Source organism: Heliangelus exortis, chromosome 6 (genome assembly GCF_036169615.1).
Source record: "Heliangelus exortis chromosome 6, bHelExo1.hap1, whole genome shotgun sequence".
NCBI classification, from domain to species: domain Eukaryota; kingdom Metazoa; phylum Chordata; class Aves; order Apodiformes; family Trochilidae; genus Heliangelus; species Heliangelus exortis.
The window spans coordinates 19471248-19492500 of NC_092427.1; the positions used below are offsets into that span (position 1 = coordinate 19471248).

Sequence of the window (21253 nt, forward strand, 5' to 3'; positions counted from 1 at the left end):
AAGAAACCATTAGCCAGCTAAACCAGAGCATTTGTCAGTAAAATGAGATATGTGCCTTACTAGCTGAATTGATCAGATATTGCCATGCCCTCCATAAGATTTTCCACTAAAATCTCCCTTGTGGATAGAGTGAGAATTGTGTGGAATCAAAGGCTCATTTTGCAATCTGTGACTCATTCAAGACACTGCCTTACTCTGGATGAGGTTGCACTTGGGCACAGCACCTATCCTGATATGGGTCACCCTTTGAATTCAAAATAGGGAATGTGTGTGGCATGAAAGCCTGAAACAAAAGAGAAGTGGAGCAAAGGTTGTGGGAGGAGGAAGTGATTGTTCAAGGGAAATAAGTTCCAGGAAGAAAAAAGCAGAAATTCATAGGTAGCCTCAGTGCACGAGCCTGAGATGCACTAAGGATTTAAACAGATTGTAGCTAATTTCTTCTTATCATCCTTTCATCTCTAAGAACTACTGTAGTAGATTACATTAAGGCTTTGTAAATAGTTTTGATGACGTCTGAAGAAAAAAATAAAGAAAATTACCAAATTGGACTGGTATCGTGAAGCTGAGGAAAAGCAGAAATGCTGCATTGGGAAGATATTCTCTCTGTTTCTATTAAAATATTTCACAGAATCATATAATACCTCAGTTTGGAAGGGACACGTTAGGATCATCAAGTTTAACTTCCTGCTCCTCACAGGACTATGTAAAACTAAGTCATAAGACTAAGAGCATTCTCCAGATGCTCCTTGAACTCTTACAGGCTTAATGCCATGACCACTTCCCTGGGGAGCCTTTTCCAGTGACTAACTACAATCTCAGCAAAGAACTTTTTCCTAATGTTCAATCTGAATGTTCCCTGATAGAACTTCATGATATTTCCTTGTATCCTGTCACTGGTCACCTCCCCCTTCACTGCCCTCTGCAAGGAAATTGTAGATTCCATTGAGGTCACCACTTATGCTTCTCCAAGTTGAACAAACCAAGTGACCTCAGTTGCTCCTGGTAACTCTTGCCCTCAAGGCCTTTCGCCATCTTGGTTGCTTTCCTCTGGAAACACTCGAATAGTTTGATGTCCTTCTTATATTGAGGCACCCAAAACTGTACCCAGAGTACTTGAATACTCAAGAGGAGAAAGGAGAAAGGTTCCCTCTGCTTCACTGAGGGAAGGCAGAGTGGATAGTGGGCATCCCTCCTGACTGTCAAGAACTGTATCATAAGCAGACTCATCTTGCTTTAAAGTATGACTGCATTTTAAGGGTTAAATCCAGCATCACCTCTTGATGTGTATTAGCACGGCTAATGGAGAGTTTTAGATGGAAAGCATATATGATGCACATTAATGTACTCAAGTATATATGTACAAAGACATGCTGTTCTTATTAGAATTATTTGTGAAGTTTTTAAGCTAAATATTATTTGAAAAGTATTAGCATTTATTTTGATGATACAATGAAGAAAAATAGAAGATGAGAATCCCATTTTGCATTTAATAGTTCCTGTCTGTCAGACTGGAAGATCTGAATGTGCTCATGTGTTTCTCTAGGGAACCATTTTCTCAGTGCTTAAAGACTTTCTCCAGAAAGTCTTCATTTTTCACTATGCAGAGTCCTAAGGCCATTACCCTTTATTAACCAAGTCTGCTAAACCTTTTTTAACTTATTCTTCCATGGTACATGCTATACTGTTCTTTCTGCACCAGTGCTTTCCTTCGTATACAGTCAATAGCAAACGTTGGCTTCTTCTCTGGCACTGCATCTCTTATCTGTCTTCCCTTCCTTGTTTTTTTCTCTGTGCTCCATCATTTTCTGTAAATGCTATTTATTACATGCTGTGGTCAGCATTCTGCCAGATCCATCTCACTACATTTAATTATGCTTTGTTGAAGAGTAGCTGAGCAGTTAAAAGAAGTTGCATGCTCACTGAGCCTTGCTGTAGGTTTTTATTTCTCCAGCATGAACGTTGAATAACTGAGTACCAACTGAGTTTGAAATTTACCTGAGTATGTTTTACTATACTAAAGAGATTACACAATGGCCCTGACTAGCAGCAGAATTTTGTAATACCACTTAAGGCTTTATCATAGTGGAGTACTGCCAGTAATAGTCTTTAATTCACTTATATGTACCAATTAATCTCTGTCAGGTTTCTTTTAATTTCTTTATTGTTTTACTTTGTCCCCATCCTGTATATAATAAGGCATGATTTCCACATTTATGTAGCCAAAATAAAATTAAAAAATTTAAAATCTTCAGCAAATTAACTGTGGTCCTTTCATTTGAAACAGCTGTGCCATCTCTCCATTTATGTTCCCATTTAATCTACTTTTCACAAATTAATGTATTGGGGAGAATCTAGGTGGGTCAAATGACCAAGGTGCATTAACAATTTAACCGGCTAATTTAGATTAAAAGTTTGATGATTGGGTTTGGTATATTAACTGTAAAGTGGAGGGTAGGTGTCTGATCAAAACTTTGTGTTCATGCATACACACTTGTGAACAGCCACACTCAATTCAACTTTTTTTTTTGTGAGAATGGTGACCAGCCTTGGTCACAAAGGTGCTTGCCAGAGATAAAGAATAAAATGGCTGCATGCATTTTTATTTTTTTTTCAATCTGGCACCAGTTTTATAGTGTTCTGGAAGATCTAAACAAGTTGGGTTCAGGGTTGGTGCTCCAGCCCAATTTGGGTTGGGTGATTTGTGTCTGTGGTTGCTGTTGAAGCAGATCAAATTGTATTTTTGTCTTTTTTTTCACTGTTAGGATTGATGTAAAGCATCAGGAGCTAAGGCAAAAGCAACTGAGAGCCCTGAATGATTGTTCTATTGTTCCTGGAGGACCTGATATTGATGATGATGATGAGGTAGACCCAAATTATGCCAGAGTAAATCATTTCCGAGAGGCTTATCCAGCAGCAAACCTCTACACCCCATCATTGCCAGCAGAAACCTTTGTGTATCCACGTGATTCTCCTTCAGGACTAATGGAGAGGGAGCACTTGGAAGGACTGTATGCAAAAATAAACAAGCAGCAACACCAGCAGTCTCCTGCTGACAGGTAATACTGACACCTGGAATTACAGACAGTGATAGCTTGGTGGGACAGACCCTGGAGCCAGGTGGGAAGGGGGTGTGGGGCTGTATTTACTGACTAGAAGGCCATGGATTTCCTCTTAACCACAACCATGATTTGCTGCAGCAGTACATCCAAAGATCTGAGCAAGGCAGCAAACAGAAATAATTACAGAAAAGGCCATATTTCACAAACATATTGAATGAACTGACTCCAGTCCAATTCCTGCACTGCTGAGAGAGTGTTTTTCGCTCTTTCAACTGGGAAAAGTTTTTACCCTGCAGAAAAAATAATCCCTCTTTTCAGATCCCTTTCGATCCTGATGATCATTAAGTCCCTATTATTAGCAGGTTTGGTATGATAGCATGATGTATTGCATATGGTTATGTTTTAGTTTTCCCTAGCTGTGTGATACTACACACTTTCAATTAGGTCAGGGGGAGAACTGGCAATCGTGGCATTTTTATGCAGACTGCGAAGTGTGGTTTCACAAGACTGATTGCCTTTCACAGTCTTTCCAATAACCAAGAGGGGAGGAAAGAGCAATTTCTAATCCTTACTGTCAAGCTTCCAGGCTGATAGCATTAAAGAAAGATGGCCGAGTTTTCCCCTGGGTTAAAGAGAAAGCAGAAATTATTTTGAGTTGGTGATGTACCCACCATTACGATGATTTAAAACTTATTGCTTCTGGATTTGGGGGCTAAAAGAATGCAAGACTTCTTTACTCTCATGGTGTTAATATATTGATATTGGGATTTTCAAAGCAGTATATGAATGTGTAGGCAACATACACAAGTCCATGCAAAAAGAAGAGCTGACAGAGTAAGATGTAGGGGACTTGGTGAATTGTTCACACTCTGAGTCCGTTTTGCAATCTGTAGTGTCTCCCCATCCCCTCAATCTGTGCTGTGTGATACCACACTTGTTAATTTTGAAGAAATATGTGAGCACAGGTATAGGAGTGGTTTTGGTTTGTGCTTTAAACACATCTACTGATTCATTGTTAAAAATTGTAATAAACCACTTATGACATAAATATAAGTTTGTAGCAGAGAAGGGGACATCTATCTCTCTTTTTCACCTAAGTAGAGTATGTTAGAGATCTTTCCAAACACAGGAACATTGCTAACTTTTTTCTTCCATATTATTAACTCTTTTGCTACTGCAAAAGTGAAGAGGGTGAGATAAGAAGTAGTGATTTCAACTGTTTGCCATCTAGGAGGTTTTGCTTTCCCAGAAAAGTCTTGAGGCGATTGTCACTGAAACCACACTCATGTTTCTATATAGTGCAGAGATCAGAAACTGAGTTAATACTAACTCCATAAACCAGTATCTAGGAATTTACACCAGGGAGAGGAGTCTAAATTCAAGTTCATATGGTTTTCAGATATAAATTGGAATAAAACAGGGTCATAAATGTTGCTTCATAATTTCAGTTTTAACAGGATTTCATAGCTTTACATTTTAAAATGTCATCAGTTTTGAAGTGATTTATACTTTTTTTTTTTTCCACGCAGAAAAAACCAACAAACTCAAACCTTTCCCTCTGAGCTCTTTTATTTGATTGCTTTTATTGTGGTTGTAACTACACTGAATGAACTCTTGACTTGTTATGTGGGCAAGACTGAAGTCCCAACCAGGTTTGGATTCAGTGTTGGGTCCTGGATTTTACTGCATGTAATTGCATGATAACTCAGTAAAAACTAAAACCAAAACATCCAACAAGCAAGTAAAGTTACCTCATATCTGAGCCTGTGCTCAGAAGCCATGATGAGAGGCTGTTCTGTGTATGTTGATTCTGTACTAAACGACAAACAGTCCTCAACAACTTTGCTTTCTTGAATTTCTCAGGCTTGTAGAGGCTGTTTAACCAGATTAGGAACAAAATAGGAAATGTGGGATTCTTATTAAGATGCCTCTGTTTTTTCTCAAAATCTTTCTTACCTTTCTCTCAGAGATAAAAAGGTGGTTATTTGCCAGCAGAAATGTGCCACATGTGAATACTTTTATGTGAATTTATGCTGTGGGTCATGAGGTCTCAGCCAGCAGTTGCTGAACATTGTGGCAACTTCAAGCAAGGAAATCTGTCTTTGCTAGAGAGAAAGTACTGAAAGGAGAAAAAGATGTGGAAAGAAAAACCCCTGGGTAACAGAAACAGATCTGCTTTCAAGGATCAAGTATGAAAACTACCTTGTCTGCCTCAAAATTATAGGAAATGGCTATAATGGATGCTTATTAGCCAAACCAGTGTTATTTTGCGTTTGCAGGGCTGGACATTTATCAACACATTTGTGATGGAATAGCTCATGCTTTGGTGTTGCTAACACATGCATGCTCCAAGTTTTGCTCTCAGTTTTATTTTAGATGGATTACTTTGGTTCCCCCCTCTGGCTCTCAACTTGATACAGAGTGGAGACTTGGTCAGTGACTGAAGTAGATGGGTTTTGAGGTAGAAGGAGGGTTTGAGCACAGAACAAATTATTTCATTTTGGTCTGGGAATTCCAGTTATGTGTCATTATGATAGAGAATTCAAACTCATGATTTGAAGCAAGAAGCTAATTTTTACTTTATTATATTTTTGTAAAAAAAAGTTATTAACATAACCCCTTTTAGAACTTGATGGCCATTTGTAAAGAAGGAATCTTAGTGGTCAGGTAAGTGCTGTTTACAGTTCATGAGCATTTACTTACCATCCCTTTTCTAATCACAAGACTCCACTGAGTGCTCCCAGTTCATTCCTCTCAGTAGATTCCCAATTTAAACCAAGGTTCTCCCTCCATATGTGGAAAAACAATAGGCTGTAAATGTATGAAGAATGTTGCTTTAATCATTAGGAAGCATGTTTGCTGCCTCCAAGCACTGCTCCTCAGGGCATACACAGCCCCTTTTCACATTGCTGTTTGCATACTAATGTCCCCTTAACCTGCACTTGCATCTGACAATTCAGAGGGTTTTTGCTTTGTTTTTTGGGGGGTTTGCTTCCTTTCTTATTTGTAACTGTTGTGTAACATTCTTCTGCACTGCTTCACAGTTGTTAATTTTCATACCAACAATAACTATATTCAGGGAAATAGATGTAATTTTTTGTGTATATTTTGCTGAAAGCTTTGGAATTCTTAACTGAGAGGTACTATATAAATGGAAATTTTTCTCCTTATTAATGAATATAGAGAAAGCATTAGCATGATGTGTATTCTGTGCGTGTTAAGTCAAAGAGAGGGAAAAAAATTAGCTGGCAGAATCACACACTTCTTTGTAAAGCAAGCATTTTTTCTGTTTATTTCTAATTAGCCACATTTTTCTGTAATGCAAATAGCATCTCAAAGGATGGTGAGGCCTGCACAGCCACTGTGTGCAGCTGGGGAACTTGCAGGGTCTTTGCCTGAGATATTCTATGTTTTCCCAGCCTGCAGCAGAAGCTGGGTGATCTGTAGCCCATATGTTCCTGAAACAAGTGGTAAGTCACATCTCTGAGTTTAGTCATCAGGGTTGTACCATGACAGTGCTAAGTTGCACGATGGCAGAGCCTAGATGTCAGACCAAAGCCAAAAGAGCATATGCACAATCCTATTATCACTTAAATGTCAGGCATGTCACATGATGCAACCCTTTCTCACATTTGGAACAAGCGATTTCCTCTTTTTTTTCTCCCCTGAAGATTGTACTGTCAAAAACCTTGAGTTCATCTCCAGAAAGGTTCTAGAGACTTTGCTCAACTTATTTCCTCAGCCCAGAATTATGAAACATTTAAAGTCTGATGCCAAAATCATTGCCAAGTGTAATTTTTCATTTATTTATGTGTCTTATCTTAGGGAATTTCACAGTGCTGATCTGACAAAATTGAATTTGATTTTCCTTTTTTTAGTGAGAATAGATTAAGAGCTGTATCTTGCTGCAGGTTTTAAAAAAACATTAGTGCTGTTTTATTAGATCGGAGTGGAGTCCACAGCCCTAGTCTGATCAAGCTTTCCATTTTTGGAGATATTATGTGCCAGATCTTACTCTCTACAAGGTTAATTAATTTATTGAAAAATAGATTTTCCTCATTTCAGGGTGAAAGTTTCCTTGTGGAAACTGGCACTCTTCCAGAATGTTCAATTGAAATTAAACCCATACCTCTGTTCAAACCCCATCTCTGCCCCTTGCATCCTGCCCTCAGAGCTGGCCAGACTCATGAGGGAGAGGGGCAAGACACTGAGCTCTGTGGCTTTCACTGGAAAGGATCAAAGGAAAAAAAGTTGCTGTGTGTGTCCTGAGAAACCAAATGGAAAATGTAAGCCACTGAGAGAATACTGAGAGAATAAAAAGTGCCTAGTGTTAGGAAATTTGCAAGAGGAACCTTTTTTACTGGAAAGCAGGCCAAATGCCTATCTTTTGGGCAGGTGTAGATCTCTGTCATCCTGTTTAATCCAGGGCCACGTGACTCTAGAGCTGCACAGAAAATGGTTTGTTCAAACAGGACAAGTTAGGGTTGCCCATGTATATTATTTAGCCTTGTACTTCTAGACACCAAGAAACAGAAGTTTTCTTGTTCTCAGTACAAAGTACAGTTGGCATCTATTGTTCTGCATCCGTCTACAATCCCTTCTACCACTGAACAGCAAAAAAGCGACCTGTTGCTCTAGGAGTGGTTAGTTCTTTAAGATGGATAGTGTGGAGACAAGGTAGAAATTGAATGACTGTTTAATACCTACACACCCTTTGTCATATACCTTGCCTTACACTGGAAAGAGAATTATGATCATGCACTGAAATATTTTGATTTATAAAGTATGGCAAGTGTGAGCAAGCCATGCACTGTTACCTCACAGCCTCTTCTCTTTGGTGTCCTACACTGTTTACCTGACCTTTACTACCTTGTATTTCCTGAGAATGTCCTCTGACTCTTTAACCTCTGGAAATTATTTTTTTCTGAAACATAACATGAAGTCTTCTGAACCCTTGGCCGCAATCTGGTCGCTGTTCCCCACAATGTTAAAACTGAAGCTTCAAGTTTGACAGCTTACTGTCCTTCCTGGATGACAGATTTCTAACCAAAGCCAAATATTGTTATTGGCAAGTACAGGAGAGGGTTCAGTTGTTCCTGTGGGCTCCCAATAGACATGGCCTGCACATGGCAGCCCAGAAACCCCCTTGGCCATCAGTTTGAAAGGAATGTAGGTTGTGCCACTGGAGTTACACTTGACCTGTGTGTTTTGCTTCTGATACTATTTGCAGTTTTCTTCCTCAGAAACTACAAATGGGTACTGCATATTCACTATGCTAACTGGGGAAAATTTTGAATACCGGGACATTCTGGGACTCATTTAAGTGAGCTTTTGTTTTATTTCCCACTTACATGGAAAAAAGAAATCTTCTAGTAGCATTCAAGAAAAACTACTTTACAAATGGAGCTAAATGTGCCATTTCCCAGGAACTCCTCATCCAGATCCTTATAACCTGGGGTCTCTAGCCCTGTTTTTCACTTGTCACCCCAAATTTTATGGAAATCAGGTGACCCTGAATATTTTAGAGCATGTCTAAACAGAAGGAAGTTGTCAGACTTCCAACCAGAACTAAGCTGCCAGTGCCATGTAATGTGTGCGTGCTTGTTCAAGGCTGTGCATTCCACAGCAGAAATAAATTCTGTCAGCAGCAGTCACTGATCTGCCTAAGTGCATCCTGCCTGCATGGGTTTGCATTTGGATCACCTCACTTACTGACAAAAGTGTAAAGTTTTATATACTGCACTCCCACAACTCCCTTGTGGCTGTCCTGCTGCAGATGCTCGTGAGCCTGAGTTTTGGCATCTCTGTGAAACATTCATATACATTGAGGTTGTTGGTGGTTTTTTGTTGTTTTTTTTCCCTCCAGTCTTTTCTTATGTGATCTATAACTGTATGGAATTGATTTATATTAACTCTGCCTGTTTATTAGTAATGTTCCATTCTTTCAGTCATTTGGATGCAAGCGCAAAAGACAGGTCCCTGAGGAAACAGCAGGTTTGTTACTGGAAGATGAGACCATACCAGGGGATAGGGAGTGAAATGCAGATGGCATTCTCAGCCCCTTAAATGTACAAACACAGACAAAATGAGATTGTCTGTGCAGCTGGAATGAAATCATATGGCCTTGCATGTGTTTCTGCAGTAGTGTATTTCCTACTGTGAGCAAGAGATGCTGAATTCTGTTTCAGTATTCTAGGCAGAATACTGTTTGAACAAAAGCTCATACTTGCTCCTTTAATCAGCAGCAGAATGTGTGTATATATTAACTCTTCTGCACATACAATATTTTTTTAACAAATCACTATTTAAAAATTAAATGCTAATATGTATGTGCAGTGAATTAAGAAACCAGAATTGCTTATAAGGCTGGTAAGCTCCAAGAAAGAGGGAGGAAGATCATTACACTTCTGCTATTTGTGAACCAGCTGATAATATCCAAAACTAAGATTTCATGAGTGGCATTTTAAGTGAACACTTAGTGGCCGAAGATTAATAAAACAGTCAGCGTTGTTCAAGAGAGGAGCTGTTAAAATCTTGTTTGTAGGGCAGTCACTTCCATACTTAAAGTGCAAACCCTAACAGAATGTGATGTTTACATTTAGCAGCCAAGCAATGTAAGGAGGATATTTTCTGTGAACAAGTAAATCTACTTTACTGGATACACCGAATGGATGGATGTAGCATAGTGTATTTTCTTCTTCCTACTTAACAGTTGCCTCATAGCTAGACAGAGAAATGCATTTCCTCTGAGAATTTGGTAACATTTCATAAAATCCCTAAATCTTATTCTAATTAAAGTGTAAGGGACCAGGTGAAATCTAATTCAGGTCTCTTGTCACTGCTCCTCACTATTCTGTTCTTAAACTTCAGGGTTTTCAAAATCATAGAATCATGGACTGGTCTGAGTTGGAAGGGACCTCAGAGATCATCCAGTTCCAAGCCCCCTGCATGGACAGGGACACCTCCCACCAGGCCAGGTTGTCCAAGGCCCCATCCAACCTTGAACACCTCTAGGGAACAGGCAGCCTCAGCTTTCTTGGGCAACCTGTTCCAGTGTCTCACCACCCTTAAATTTAATTTTGTTAAAACCTGTTTCTGAGGAATAAGATTACCAATGTTCAACCTTTGGCATGTAGAGATACTGATGTCTCATATCCTCTGAATGCTTTGTCTCAGTGTTTCTACAAGCTCGGTGCATTCCTAGTGGAGGTCTGTTCTTCTGTAATACTCAAGGAACCTTAATGTCCCCTGACATTAGGAAGATTATTTTAACATATTTTCTAAATGTTTTCTTTATTTTTAACATGTAAATGAAAACATGTAATTAACATGTTTTCTTTATTCCCAGGGTTGAGAAATATACAAAGACACCTGCTCTTCCAAGTGGGTGGGAATAGAAAATCCTGCCAAAAAAAATGCTGTTTCTCAGAAAAAATTCAAAATATGCTTAAATAAATAGATTGCGTAAGTTTTGCAGGCCCTTGTTTGGGATAAGATTACTCACTTGGATGTTTGTAGCTTCTCTGCTAACAACACATAGTGTTTACATCTAAATAGCAATGTATGAACTGCTCCCCCATTGATTTTGAAGAAGACAGGGAACTATGGGCCTCAAGTTAGCACAGCTCCCTTCAGTTCTTCAACAGAGCAGCTGTTTTGCTTGAGTAAAACAGGAGTGGCTCCAGACCTTTAAGAAAACACCTTCTTTAAAACAGGTCAGGAACCAACTGACTGATTTGCAGGTAACTGTGAATGTGTTTTTACTGGAAAGCAAAATGAGAGTTCACATCTGAATTTAGATAAACATAAATTTGGCAGTGGGTGCTAAGTTTCTGTAGATGTAAGCAGTCATGTGGTGGTCATTGTATATGGTAAGATTGCAGCAGTTGCCGTATTATATAAAAGGATGCAAGAACAGATGAAATCATTAATCATTCAGCCTGGAGAAGAGGCTGCTCTGAGGTGACTTTATAGCAACTTTCCAATACATGAGGCGGCCTACAAGAAAGCTGGGGTAGGGCTTTTTGCATGGGTATGTAGTGAGAGGACAAGGGGAAATGGTTTAAAAAGTGAAGAGGGGAGATTTAGATTAGATATTAGGAGGAAATTCTTTACTATGAGGGTGGTTGCCCAGGGAAGCTGGGAATGGGATGCCCCCTCCCTGGAACTTGGATTGGGCTTTGAGCAACTTGATCAAGTGGTGAGTCTCCCTGCCCGTGGTAGGAAGTTTGGATCTAGGTGATCTTTAGGGTCCCTTCCAACCCTAACCATTCTATGATTCTATTATTAATGCTTTAATATTATATCCTGTCTTATTTCCAGAAACCTAAGTAGTATGCCTACTACTTAATGGGGCATATCTCTGAAGGAATCAGCAGATACAATGTTCTGGAAGACATGAAAATCTGCAGCTTTGCATCAGTGGCCAAGGCAGTATCTTGGATCTGACATCTTTTTTAAGTACAAATTGTGCCATTGTTGCAGCTACATAATCTAGAAATTGTAAATTTATGTTGCAGCAAATAATAGTGAGTGGATTTGTATCTGGTGCTCAGAAAGAAGGTTGATGTGCATGTCCTGTTTTCATCAAACTAAGCAGCAAAATTTCTCTTGATTGAGGTGGGAAATCAGAACTGATTGCTTTGCCTGTTCTCCCTGAAAGAATGATAAAATGATGTTTTCTTTTCTGTTTTGTACTTAGTAGTCTCACAGCCAGATCACTATAACTTCAGCTTTTTTGTGCTGCTTTTTTGCTGTTTTTGTTAACCACTTTCATTACATTTTGGCTATTCTTCCCATCATGCTATTGACAAAATGAGTTTTTCAATTTTTTTTACCCCAAAGTTTACAGCATAGAATATGGAAGAAATCCATACCAAAAAAAAAAAAAGCCTGAAACATTAATTGGAGTAGACTACAGAATACAGACTATTCTATTGTCCATTTACCTCCCACATGAAATGAAAACTCTATTTTGATCTAAACTGTCACAGATAATTTCTGCACATAAAACACACCCGGAGACAGCTTTCAAATGGACTTGTCACTTCTTATTTAGCAGGCTGGGGACTCTCGTTGTCAAACCCTCTTTGCAAAAGCATCACTAATACATTGATTTGCACAGCTGTATGTGAGAGGAAGAATGGATGCACAGCCTCCATGAAAAAAAAAAAATCGTATTTCAGTGCTGGAATTCTCTGCAGCTGAACTTTCCTGCTGCTTAGGGAAAAAAATTGAGGTCTTTAATACTATTTTAAAGTATATTTTCATACTGTGTATTTGTGTTGGGAGGGGCTGGTTTTTAATGTAACAAGGGTTTAGTATGAATAGTGATGATTACCATTTAAAAGCTACTAACCAACATTCTGTTACTTTCCCTGACCTCTATGGGACCAGAAGTTTGGCTTTAAGATCTTCATAAATTTCAGGAATTCTTAAGCAAGTGCACTGGGAATATCTCTGAACTGTGAGTACAGAACCACTGCCTCTGAGAATATTTCAGCTATGATGCTGAGGCAGGGCTGTAGGGCACTTGTTTCCAGACTGCTATTCTGATGGTGGCCAGTATGGCCATCTTAGGAGCCTCATAAGGCTGGGTGGAAGTCTCAGCTATGGAACTGCAGAAGAAGATAGATGAAAAGATGAGCACTACCATTTTCAGAATTTATTTTTATAACATTCAGTTTGCCCTTGAACATGGTATTTTCATAAAACAAATCTGCTCACTGGCCTCATTTCTATCCTTGTGAGTTTATGCTATTGGAATATGCAGTTAAATACGAGTAGTATATGACTTAAGTTTCATTTTCCTCTTGAGGTTGAAAAATTGCCTGGGATTAGGGGGTGAAGAATTTGGTTAGTGTAATGAGTTGTCCATTATTGCTGTCTCCACAACTACACTATGCAGGATTAAATAGCAAAACCCAAGCTGGCAGAGTGCTCTTCCAACCTAATTCTGCAACACAACACAGATACCAAATTACCTGCTGGTCTGTCTGAGAAGCATGACTTTGTCACATCCAGATGTATGTTTAGGAGTGAAAGGAGTGAAACACAGATGAGTTCTGAGAAGCAGGGTCTTGCATTTTCTCCAGCTGCCAGAATCCCTTAGGTGTCTTCACTGCTGCAGCTGGGGTTGCAGGACAGGACTAGGAGAGAAACTGCCTGTTGCAGCACAAGGAAAAAAATACTAAAAGCCTTAAGTATTTCTGGTCAAAGCCAATTGCCTGTTTTAAGGGCCACAACTTTTGTAATGAAATGACATAGAGACTGGAAATCACATTCTGATTTCTAAGCTGTATGCCAGAAGATCTGAGGGTTCTTTGTTCAATGTGTTTCAGACTCCTTTCTTGAGAGGAGCATCCTGGGGAGGGGGTTTCTCTTTTCCCACTTTTGTCTGTAAATGCAGTGTATTCATGAAACAATTTTAATGGCTATCCCATTGGGAGCAGTGAATTAGGTGGGGGAAAAAGGGTAATTTTCTGCATTAGTAAAGAATATAATTGAATAGGAAAAAAATGAGAAAAAGAAAAATCTTAGGGTCACTATGCTTAAGTCAGTGATAATGCAATTGCATGAGTTTTAAACCTTGTCCATTACATAAAAAATACAGCAGATGGAAGTGATCTTTCCTCTTTCTTCCAGATCTTGGTAGGACAAGCTTTCTCTCCTCTCTCCAGGTAGGACTGGTATACAGAACTGGACTGGATACAGCGTATCCATCTCTCTCCTGCTCCAAGAATGGAGGCTGGGATCAACTTTTGTACTCAGTTGGCAAACCTATAGCATTCAGGGCTATAGAAATAGATGGACGTTTGTTCTACACTGGAAATTATCATTTTGGAGGCTGTATTCTCACAGGTATTGTGTACACACTTTCTACAGTTGGCAACAAAGCAATTTGGTTCTGTTTGTCCAACAAGTATTAAATTGTTAGTTCTTCTAAACTTAAAAAAAAAAAATAAATTGAATACTATCTTGTCTGTAGTGACTTTAAAGAGCTGTGAGGCTCAGAAACTCTGAGACTGTCTTTGCAGCCTGTATGGGCATGTTACATTTGCCTTGCTCATAGAACGCAAACTATGACTTGCTCTGCTATTGCTGAGTTGCACTTTGCCACTCCACAGCTGAAAACAAAATAAACTACTTTATCTCAATCATTTGGGCAACAAAATGCAATTTGCTTGTGTTGACGAAGATCTTTGAGCCAACTCTTGTCTGGACACTTTTATCGCTTTGCAACCTAATCTGCTGAATATCTCAGATCCTCTTGCCTTGGAAGAAAATGTGGGCTTTTTAGATAAAATAGAGAAAGTCAGCTGTGTACTTATGCATGCAAAAACCCACAGTGATATACATGTCCTCATATATCTCTATATGTATGTATGTGTATGTATAATAAATAAAAAAATACATACAGCACTGTGAAAGTCCACACTGAACTCGCTCATGTCAGCTGCAGTTGATAGGCAGCTAAGTCAGACTCTTTATAGTCCATTTCTAAAATGAAACCATAAATTTTAAAACTAGGCTTCATCATTGCACAGAAAAAAGCTTTCCTAGGCTATTGATGAAATATAATATTTGATAGGATTTATGAGGCCCAGATTCAGGAGGATCATTTGCAGAGCACTTAAAGCTGCTTTTTCATGCCCTTTGCCTTCCCTCCTCCCAAAGACACATACCAAAGAAAGCCATTAGTAATGAAAAATTATTAAGAAAGATTTTTCTTGATTCCATACAAATGCCAATTTGAGACAGAAAGAGGAAGAAAAGAACTGTAGGTTTTCTTAAAGTAAAGGGGTCTAAGTAGAACCAGGCTGGCTATATGAGAATAATATTGACTTCTATTAATAAATACACAGTATGATAATTTGCTGTAATACAGTAATTTGAAATGTTTGTGTATATGCATGCATTTTTAATAGCACCAGATGGAATTTTTTTTTTTTTTATGACATTGAAATAGTCACAAACCAGCCACGTAAAGTTAAAAATAAAAATGATACTCAGATTCTCAGTATCTTGATAAAGTTTCCTTCTGGCTTGTATTACCAGAGTGATAATTTCGGAGGAAAAACATCTTCTGTAACTTGTGATCACAGTCTCTGTCAAACAGTAGGAAATGAAGAAAACTGCCAGACAGTGTCAGATTTATTAACAGCTATAAGAAAACCAGAATTAATGTATTTTCTCAACTTTGATGGGTTGAAATGTCCATGTGTTGTACTTCCTAATCATAATGGACAAGCGAAGGAAGTAGCACTCATCAATTAAGCTGATTACAGTTTAATGTGAAACACATGCAGGAGTACCATGTTCTCACCCCACTGTACCTCAAAGGTGGTGTGACTGGTGTTAAGGAGTGCTTTTCCTGCAGATGCCAGCTTTCTGTTGCTTTAGGAACACACAGCCAGCCTCTGGAGCAAGGAGTGTGCAGTCAGTCCTGGGGGGCAGGGAGGAGGACAGCCACACAGACCATGAATTTACCAGCTGTGTGAGAGGAGCTGCCAGCCTGGCTTCCTTGGGAAAATTGGATTTCCACCTCTTAATAAGAGACTTCAGCTAACTGGGTTGAAAATGCCTATGTAGGAGGTGTGCTGAATTTATATGGAATATGACAACAGCTGATTTGGGAGACCTGGAGGGAGAAGACAAGAAGTTCTTTTGTCTGTAAAAATTCAAAATAAGTAGCATATGATTTTTCAATAAGAAGCTGCAGTCTTTCTATATGCTGGAATGGAGGCTTTATGTTTAGGAAAGGAGCACAGCCTAGTCTTACACCAGACTGTGCCTTTTTGCCAGCCCTTGAACATTGACAATTTGGCTGAGTTATGAGATTCAGAGTACTTCCCACACACATGATAGAAACTTGGCTGCTGTCTTCAACAAAAGTGCTCCTGCTGAGCTGCCAGAGCCCAGACATGCTTTTCCAGTAGTAGGGCCTCCTGGATGCAGGGACCAGAGAGGTTCCTGGTACAGCAGTGAATGATGAGGTTAACAGCATATAATCAGTGCCTTGTTCCTCATCTGCCAAGGAGGGAATGGGTAAAGCTGATTTGAATGCAAAAGCCTAAGAAATACCATGAAAAGTCAGGACAAGAAAGGAATGGGGATGAGGCAGGAGTGCTGGAGGAGGAAGAGGATGGGGAGAATAAAGGAAGTGTTCTAGGTCAGGTCAGAGTTGGGAGCAGTAAGTGGGTGCTTCAGAGTATGCTGAATTTCTACTGTTTTTATAGTGTCTTAGAGATGCACATATTAATTTGAACCAGTGCAGAGAGGAAGAAGTGCTGTTGGGTGTCCCAAGCCATGTGTGGCCTCCTCATTGTAGGCTGTTTTGTGAAAGGCTTCAGGGCAATGGGTTTCTTGGAGTGCTGGAGAGAGGGATGCTGACCTGGGCACATCAGGAGAGGCGTTGCTGTTCTAGAGCAGCCTGTGGGAAAGGGATGTGCTTGTATGGGAAACCAAGAAATGGGGGGAGGAAACTGACATCCTTGGCTAAGAAGTGTAAAAGGAAAGATTTCTGAACATCAGGATGAGAACATGAAATGAAGGGAGAAAGACAAAAACAGATGTGGAAGGATGTGGATTTATAAGGTTTGTCTCTATAAATACAGCAGCTGAAACCATATGAGGGTCATTATGCAGAGACAGGGATGGGCCTGAACCAAAATGTTTGCTTTAGCATTTCTGGGACTGGTGGGACTTCCCACCCAAATGCAGAGAGAGAGGCTTCCTCTTTCTCTTCCAGGTTAGATACACCAGGAAGTGATTGTTTGTAGTTTGAAGATTCCATTAGTTCATTTTTCCAGTTTAATTTAATGTTTCTCAAAACAATTACTGAAAAGGACTAGTGCTTACCTTCAAACATAAACAGCTGAAATTCAGCCCTGCCTTCTGCAAGTGGAAAACTGGAAATAATTCCTGAGGTGCTACAGAGCTTCAGCCATAAGAAAGAGCTGGAAAAGCTGGACATGTCTGGGAGTCCAGGAGCTGCCATTGCCTGGAAAAGTTACACTGCTAACTGAAGGGCACTGAGTAGAGAAATACTTCTTCAAAATGCAGCTCAGCTTATAAAATGTTTAATTCTGTTGATCTAGGGCTTGTGATGAAAGATAGTTGAAGGACTGTGCAGTCTTTGCAAATGAGAACATTTGCCAAAAAAAAGAGAACTCTTTTCCCTGAGGAGCCCAGCTGCACGGGGGAGATGTGCCCGAGGAGGGAGGCTGCTGGGAGGGCAGGCAGGGTGGCCTTGGAGATGGCAGAACTTTGCCAGTTCTATCAACCACTTCAGCATCTGGCAGGGGTTCTGTTGAGCAATAACCACAAGCTAAATTTGCCATTTATAATCCCTAAGAGAAGCTAGTGATAACTGATGTTTTGGCTTTTGAACATGTTCCTGTGAAACTGCTCAGGTCTCAGTTGTAGTCTGAAAGTACTGCCCTGACAGAGAGCTAGAATGAATTTACCTTCAGGGTTGTCCACATGGTCAGACTGTAATAAAATTTTTAGCCCCTTGCACTACTAAAGTGTAGAAAATATAGTTAAGCCTGTTGCTCTTGCACATCTGGTAAATGCTTCATGTGACATTTCAGTATACATTCCAAAGAATATAGAGTTAGGGTGTTCCAAAGAGTGTGTGTAGTTTATACTGCCCTCTGTGAGAAGCCTCATGTATTTAAAGTCATTTGGGCAGGCTTAGCAGTGCTTTCGTTGTGCTGTGTATTGCACTCACAGCTAATAAAATAGGTTACATATAAATTCATTTGTTGTCTTTGCTTTTCTTCAGCTTGTAGTTGAAGTGCTATCCTTATGAAGTTCAGTGCTATCCTTATAAGGTTTTTTCCATGCTTTACCTTGCATGTGTCAGTGGCTTAATATGAACATCTGCTGTCTTTCTGTAGCAAATCTGATGATTTTTGATTTTTCTATGAACATATATTTAGTTGTACATACAAGGAGAATCCAGGCACTGTTAGATGTGCCTATGAAAGCACAAATCTGACTGAAATGGTAACAGAGGAGGTTTTCTGCAGTTCCATTTATGAAATATCAAATTGAAATTGGAGCTATGAAGTAGCCAGAGAACTTTTTATTTCTGAACAAAAGGCATATGCTTGTACAGCCTAACTTAATTAGATCTCTGGTACATTCTTAGATGGTTGGTATTTCATGTGTTGTGTCATTGCAAGATGCTTTTTCATTGTGGTCGGGCTTCTACATAGCAGAATGTAGGGCAGCATCACTCCAGATGGCTGGCTCCTTTCACCAAATTTGTAGCTGTCTACAGCAAAATCTTAAGTTTTAGGTCTCCCATGCAAATTCCCTTTGACTCTTTGGATGCCCTAAAGAGTGTAGTTCTGGAATATGTGTAAATATCTATGAAGTACAGTGATCAGAGTGGCCGGTTTAAGAAGAGCTATAAACCAGTTCCAGCTGGAGTGCATTCTTGAGGTAAGCTCAAAATGCTCTTCAAATTGTCAGCACACTACTCAGGAAAAAAAGGAGAAACATGATTTTTAGTGGGCTTTTCTTCACGTAAGATCAATGTAAATGGGAGCTGGTCAATTTTCAACAGTTTATGTAAAATTGTCCATAAGTTTTTCTTCTGGACTGCAGTCTTTGTGAATAAATGCATCACACTGGGTTGTCAGTACATCTCTGTGTATTTCTGTGGACATAACAACGCCTGTGTTCCAGTAAGTATTGTGTATCTGGCCATTAATATTTATATATAACTGAGAGCTTTGGTTCTTGCAATTTTTAATAAACATTGATGGTGTTACTAGTTTATAGAGAGCATTCAATATGGTCCATCAAAATGGCAGCCCTAATTAGGTTCCTTGAATTAGCTAATGGATTTTGAGAAAGATAACTTACAAAGCTCTTACAGATGTCCAACCTATTCCTGCCATGGCAGAAAGATGAAAGGCTGCTGGAAGCTGCAAACTTTAAAGCTTTAGAAATACAGCTGGCAGCTTAAAAAGACAAATTACATTTGTATTTTCTTTCCCTGTAAAGGTCCTAAGGCTGGATTAATGTTATCCTTGTAGTGACCATTCATTAAAAACAGCCAAATAAGCCAACATTATAGTAAAGATGCATATTGGTTAGGAGATCTATGCTTTTCCTGGTGTTTTGTGCATGGTATAAATAAATTCTTTTTTTTTTTTTTTTTTTTTTGTATATAAACTGTATCTGTTACGGAATTATCAGACACAGAGACACACAGAGATTTTTACTTTTTTTTTCTTCTTTTTTTTTTTTTTTTTTCTTTTTTCCAGTTGAAGTTGCTATTTCTACCTCATTTCTATCTAGGGCATTTATTATAAAAGCAAACTACATGGAACATCAGTTGCTGCCACTCTACCAGTGGCAAAGGTTTGCATGTGTGATAGGAAGAGCAGGATCTAGTCTAGTGTGAAACTTGGAGAGGTAATTTCTGAGAGAAAACAGATAGTTACTCCAGGTTTCATAGTTTTCAACAAAATATGTTTTAGAACATAGGCAGCAGCTTCCACTGAGAGCAAATTCAGGATTCTTGACTATTCCCTTAACAAGGGACTGCAGAAATTAAGTCTGTACTGAACCATCTCTCTCCCTCCTGCCTTTGCTTTGTGTGTGCTAAAGGGAATTCCTGAGGGACTCCTGAATGGTGAATTCATTGGAAGTCTGTAAAGTACTTATTATCTCAGCTTTAGCAAGAAGTTTAATAAACTGTAGTGCAAAAATAGTCAGCAAGTGAAAAAAACCCAGCTGCCAGTTGCAGGCAGGTATGGTAGCCATTAAGAACCAGAGCTACATTTCCACACAATAGTTTAGCATTCAGGATTTGCTTTGTTGAATTGTTAAAGCTGCTATAAATGGAGTTGGTAGGGCTGGAAATCTGCTTTGTATTGATGTGACTTATCTGTTGTAAATGTACTAGCTGCTTTACAGTGAAGTAACATATCCCCTCCCAAGCCATGTTGTAATACAAAGTGCCAAAAAAAGGCAATTTAAGTACTTTTGCCGTGTAAATCAAGAAAAAATTACCTTGGAGAGAAGGCACTCAGTTGTGCCTCACATGTGACTAGTGCATGATGGATAAAAGGCATAACTGATATAATCTTTAGTGAGGAAACCAGAAACTGTTGCATTGTCTAGAGGTTACTGAAAATACCAGGAAAATCTGTTTGTCATTATTTTCATTGTGTATTGTTCATAGAGAGTTTGGTTGTCAGCAGCCGAGTCCTTAATCTCCCTTCTTTCCTAGTCCTTCAGAGACACGTGCACATCTCTCATCAACAAGACGGCAGTAAATTGGTCACAGGCCAGGAAAAGACATTGCCATTAACCAGCCTGAGCTGTAACACTGGTTATTTTTTTATTATTACTCAAATCTGGTGATTGCCTTTCTTGACGAGGCACAATACATCAAGCAGAAAAAAAAAAAAATGGGAAAAATGTCTTTGTTTGAAGCGAAGATGACAAGCTGGCTATAAACAATAAAATGCCCCCTTTTTTTGTTTCCTTCCTATTTGATTGCAAATAACCTGCTTCTGCTAGAGAAGCACATATAGTATCTGCTGCTACAGGGAAGTTCAAGCTCAGTGTGCCAATTTTGTTCCTGTAAAGCAACAAATCAGGCTATACCTTCTATTATTTCTGGGCAGCTGCAGTCAACTAGAAGGTATAAAGGAGAGTAATAGAGATGAGAAGTGGCCTGGATTGATGCACATCTGAATGTCTAGGCCATCTGCCATAAAAACCTGGAAAAGGTGTTTTGTGTCATGTGAAAAGAGTGAAACATAAAAGGATACTTTGTTTTAAGCTACCGAGAGATATTTTGAAAACAGTTTGGAAAAACTGAAAGTGTTAAAAATCTGTTGGTCTCAGTCTTCAAATCATCCTTTTCAAGCTTCTGTAAACATATTATGAGCTGTTTTGCAAAAGAAAAAGTTAATTTCACTGTTAATTCATATCATGCAAGGCTCGCTTTATTTATTCCTAATGAGTCTGTAGGAACCAAAGAATATCATCTTCTTTCTTTCCACGAAGCTCTTAATGTCAAGAGGTCAGTAGTGATGTTACAGGATCAGTAGGATTCAATTTACATCCAGACAAATGGTAGTCATGTGCTGCCCTAGGACTCTTTGACCTTTTGGACAGAAGTGGTTGTACTGCTCTTACAGGAGTCTGGAGAATTAAAAGGT

General features: G+C 39.2%; 1 protein-coding gene across 5 annotated transcripts in view; it reads left to right on the forward strand.

Annotated features, from left to right (window-relative positions):
• Window positions 1–21253, forward strand: part of PARD3B (par-3 family cell polarity regulator beta) — a 375207-nt gene that overhangs the window by 294138 nt on the left and 59816 nt on the right. For all 5 annotated transcript variants that reach the window (XM_071747007.1, XM_071747008.1, XM_071747010.1 and 2 more), the window contains one exon: window positions 2763–3056. In XM_071747007.1, coding sequence (XP_071603108.1) covers window positions 2763–3056 — 294 coding nt within the window. The remainder of the gene's footprint in view (window positions 1–2762; window positions 3057–21253) is intronic.